The following is a 3,761-nucleotide window of genomic DNA, read 5'->3' on the forward strand; positions in this document are numbered from 1 at the left end:
GATTATAATAGAGGTCCTTCACAGCATCATCTCTCATTTTAGCAACACCTTTTTTTGCTGCCTAATTTTTATGCCGTTCCGTGGCTAAACTTGGTGTAGTTAAAAGTAGAATTGGTGAATTAGCAAAAATAGTGAGAGTCAGTGAAGACACGAAGCCGAAGAGAGAGAAAGCAATAAAAGTTAGTAAGAAAACATGGTGATTGAATGGCATGTGCTTAAGAATTGAAGGGTGAGCATAATATATTCGTTTGTCTAAGCTATGAGTGATATTTTAATGACCCCAATGGCAATGCAATAGAGAGAGAGACCAATAGCATATAAAGAGTACCTGGTGCCCTATCATTTCAATGTCACACTCCCCCATACAAATACAAACAAGAATCCTCCCGACAGCTAGAGAACGTGACAACCCATCTATCTAATTCATTTCTAAACCTGTACATTCAATTCAAACCAGCAATTTAATTGCCTAATTACCTATATATAACCTAACCATACTCTTTTTTTTTTTTTTTCAAATCATAATTATGATCATACTCATTGATTTAAATATCCCCTTCTTCCTACTGATATTATCTTTATCTTTAGTAATCAATAAATCTCCAACATATCTTCAATTTTCCCCCTCTTGGATACATCTCCGATTTTGTAAAATTAATTTACATACTCAAATTATCCACGACCGTACTTGATTAATAGTAACTTAATGACGCTAGTTGTTTTAGGTTTCTTCTCTTCAAGCAACGCTGATGATGCTGTCCCCACCGCCGCTGAACTTCCCAGCAGAAATCGCCTGAAAAGTCGATGATGATGACGACGGCGATGAGTGGTCACTATTCGCCGGCGACTGATCCTGTGACCGCGGTGTCGGCGATGGCAGATTCAACGACAACGGTAAAGGCTCTATGAGATTTGTCGGAGAGGCCTTCTCTTTCAAGTTCAAACTAGCCATCTTGGAAGACGGTGGGACCGGCAAAATCGGCGTCGGCCTAATCGGCTTGGCTAGCCTCTCACCGGTAGCCGGCAACACCACTGGAGATAGACTCATCGGAAAACCTGCGCCAGGGAAACAGCCGTAATGCGACGGCGGATATGCTGCGGGGATAGGCGCCGCCGCCGTTTCTTGCTGAACTTGTTCTTCTTCCATTATAGTAGAAGACTCCATCACCTGAAATTCCAAAATAAAAATCAATTAAACGTTAAATTACTTAATTACTCTCAAATTATTTAAGAATGTTTAAATGAATCTCAAGTTTGTTTTAATGGATTAATTATTTCATTTTGGAGTCAGTTTATAACTGTTTTGAATTTGTCAATCAAGTTATTTAATTTAAAATAAATTAGTAAAAAAATCTAATGACATAGTTTTTGTCATTAATACTATATTAATAAATTTTAGTCACAATATTTAGAAGAAAAAAAAACTAAACGTTAATTTATTGTGCAAAATTAGAAAATGAGACAGAAAGTACCGTATCGGTAGTGATGTCAAAGAGGCTAGATCTCCGGCGTCGGCGGTTCTGATTGTGGCGACGGAGGAAGTACTTCTGAGCGTGACTAGCGACCTGAGTTGGCGTGCGAGTTTTGACGAAATTTCTAGAAATTCCTCTCCAATCTCCCTTTCCGACTTTGTGCAACCCTAACAGGAACAGTCTGTGCTCTTCCTCCGTCCAAGGAACACCTTCGTTCACCAATCCAAAAACTCAATCGATCAATTAACTTGTCTCTCAAACCAAACAACGCCAAAGTACTTATCAGAACAATTAAACAATCCGTCAACGATTGTTAACCGGTTAATTACTTACCTCGCTTGCGCTCGCGCGTGCGACCGGAGGCGTGAACGACGTCGTCGGAGGCGTAGCCGGCGTCGGCTGTGTTGGAATCGGCGTCGTACTGAGAGAGGTTGTTCATGCTAGCGCTCTTCCTGAAGGAGGAAATTCCTTCGGTGACTCGCACGCCAAACAGCATGAAGCCGCTCTCCCGGGGAGACGCGCCGCCGGAGACAGCGGCACCACCGTCGGTGCATGTCCGTGAGTTGTGGCCGTTGTTCCCGCACTGTGAACACGTGCGAGACATCTCAACAGTCCATGCAATAAAAATAGGTATATGAATATGATATGTGTGTGGAAGATTAATAGATGTGATGATATAAGGTGAAGAAATAAAAGGTTTGAAAGAGGAGAGGGTGTTGTTGGGTTTGTGTTTGTGATGGAGAGAAAGAAAGAGACATAGGGATGTTTGGGTGATATATAGAGAGTTTTGCTTTGGTAGGGTTTAAGTGTTGAAAGTGTGGTGATGGTGTTGGTCTTTGTGGTAGGCGCTGCCGTACACTAAAGTTACTACTAGGGTTACTACTATTACTCACCAATACTATGCGGTGGGAAACGAAAGGGGGGTGTTTGGCACTAGAAATTATTATGGACGTTGATTGGTGTCGTCGTGGTATTGGTGGTGATGTTTCGTTGAGGGGACAGAATCCATCAATCAGGACCGTCAAATACTGTGCCATGTTTGGCTTGCCTCGGTAAGCACGAGCCTAAACGTGTGTCCTACGATCGTTTAGCATTTAATATATGTCCCATAATATTTATGGACACGCTGCATATATGGAAAAGAAAATTATCCATAAATACTCCTTTCAACACCCAGACAAAAACAAAATAAAAGACGTAATGAATTAAGTGATGCAATGAAAAAATAAATTGAGTAATCCAAAAATTAAGGATATTACATTAATTTTTTTAGTATTATTATTGTCAAAAAAATATATATTTACTATATGATTAAATATAATTTTGATTCATCAATTTGTATTAAAAATTAGAATTATTCTTTATTAAATTTTTTGAATTAATTTAATCTTTTATCTTTAAAAATATGTGAATTTAGTTCTTTAAATCAAATTTTTTAAGTTTATTTAATATTTCAAATATATTTTTTAACTTATATCGAAACGAACATTTATCAAATCGAATTGATTTAAAATTTTTAAAATAAATTAATTTTAATTTTTACTAAAAAATTGAAGATGAAAAGATATTTAATCTTTTATTATATACACTTAGAGTGAAAGAGTTAAAAAACATATAAACTAAAAGTATGGTGAACGTACCACTAACACGTACACGCTAGGAGAACGGAAGCTAAATTTTATCTTCTTTTTTTTTATATTCTCTAACCTGCTTTACAAATTACAACATTTTTACGCGTTTCCTCTTCATCAGATCTATGTTATAAACGAGTCATTTCATAGGTATACTATTCTTTGTGCATTATTAACAGTCAAATAGATGGTTTGTTGTGCAGTTTAAAAAATCTTAATAAAAAAGTTTAAGATTAGTTGAAAACACCCCAACAAAATTTATAAGTTACATTAATATATATAATATTGACAGACTTCATTTTTCACACTGTACATTATACTTATATTTTTTTAATATTATAATATTTCTTCGTATAAAATACAATATTCTTTTATAAATAATTCATGAATATAAAGTGTAAGAGGTGTGCCATTATAATATTTTTTTAAAAATATTTAAATGAGTCGTGATAACAAAAATGAAAACATTACTACGTAAATTTAAAAATAAATGTTTTAAATATCCGTTCCATAACTATCGTTAACATAACATATTAATAAAAACGATGACTTGAAATTATTTTAGAATATCAACATTTCAAATATAATTTGAAAGTACGACAAATAAAAAATTATCAAAACAAGTTACTTCATCTACTTGACCCGATTTCTTGTGAAT

At 35.3% G+C, this 3,761-nt stretch overlaps 1 protein-coding gene across 1 annotated transcript; it reads right to left on the minus strand.

Moving 5' to 3' along the window:
- Positions 1–311: 311 nt before the first annotated feature.
- On the minus strand, positions 312–2,227 carry LOC114174222 (myb-like transcription factor family protein). Its single transcript, XM_028059015.2, has 3 exons — positions 1,806–2,227; positions 1,473–1,681; positions 312–1,168 (listed from the first exon to the last, which is right to left on the minus strand). Exons 1-3 carry the CDS (start codon positions 2,074–2,076, stop codon positions 737–739), a joined length of 912 nt encoding a protein of 303 aa, XP_027914816.1. The 5' UTR covers positions 2,077–2,227; the 3' UTR covers positions 312–736.
- Between the last annotated feature and the right edge of the window lie 1,534 nt (positions 2,228–3,761).

The sequence above is a fragment of the Vigna unguiculata genome, chromosome 2 (assembly GCF_037176805.1).
Source record: "Vigna unguiculata cultivar grain cowpea cultivar isolate G323 ecotype 2 chromosome 2, ASM3717680v1, whole genome shotgun sequence".
In the NCBI taxonomy this organism is placed as follows: domain Eukaryota; kingdom Viridiplantae; phylum Streptophyta; class Magnoliopsida; order Fabales; family Fabaceae; genus Vigna; species Vigna unguiculata.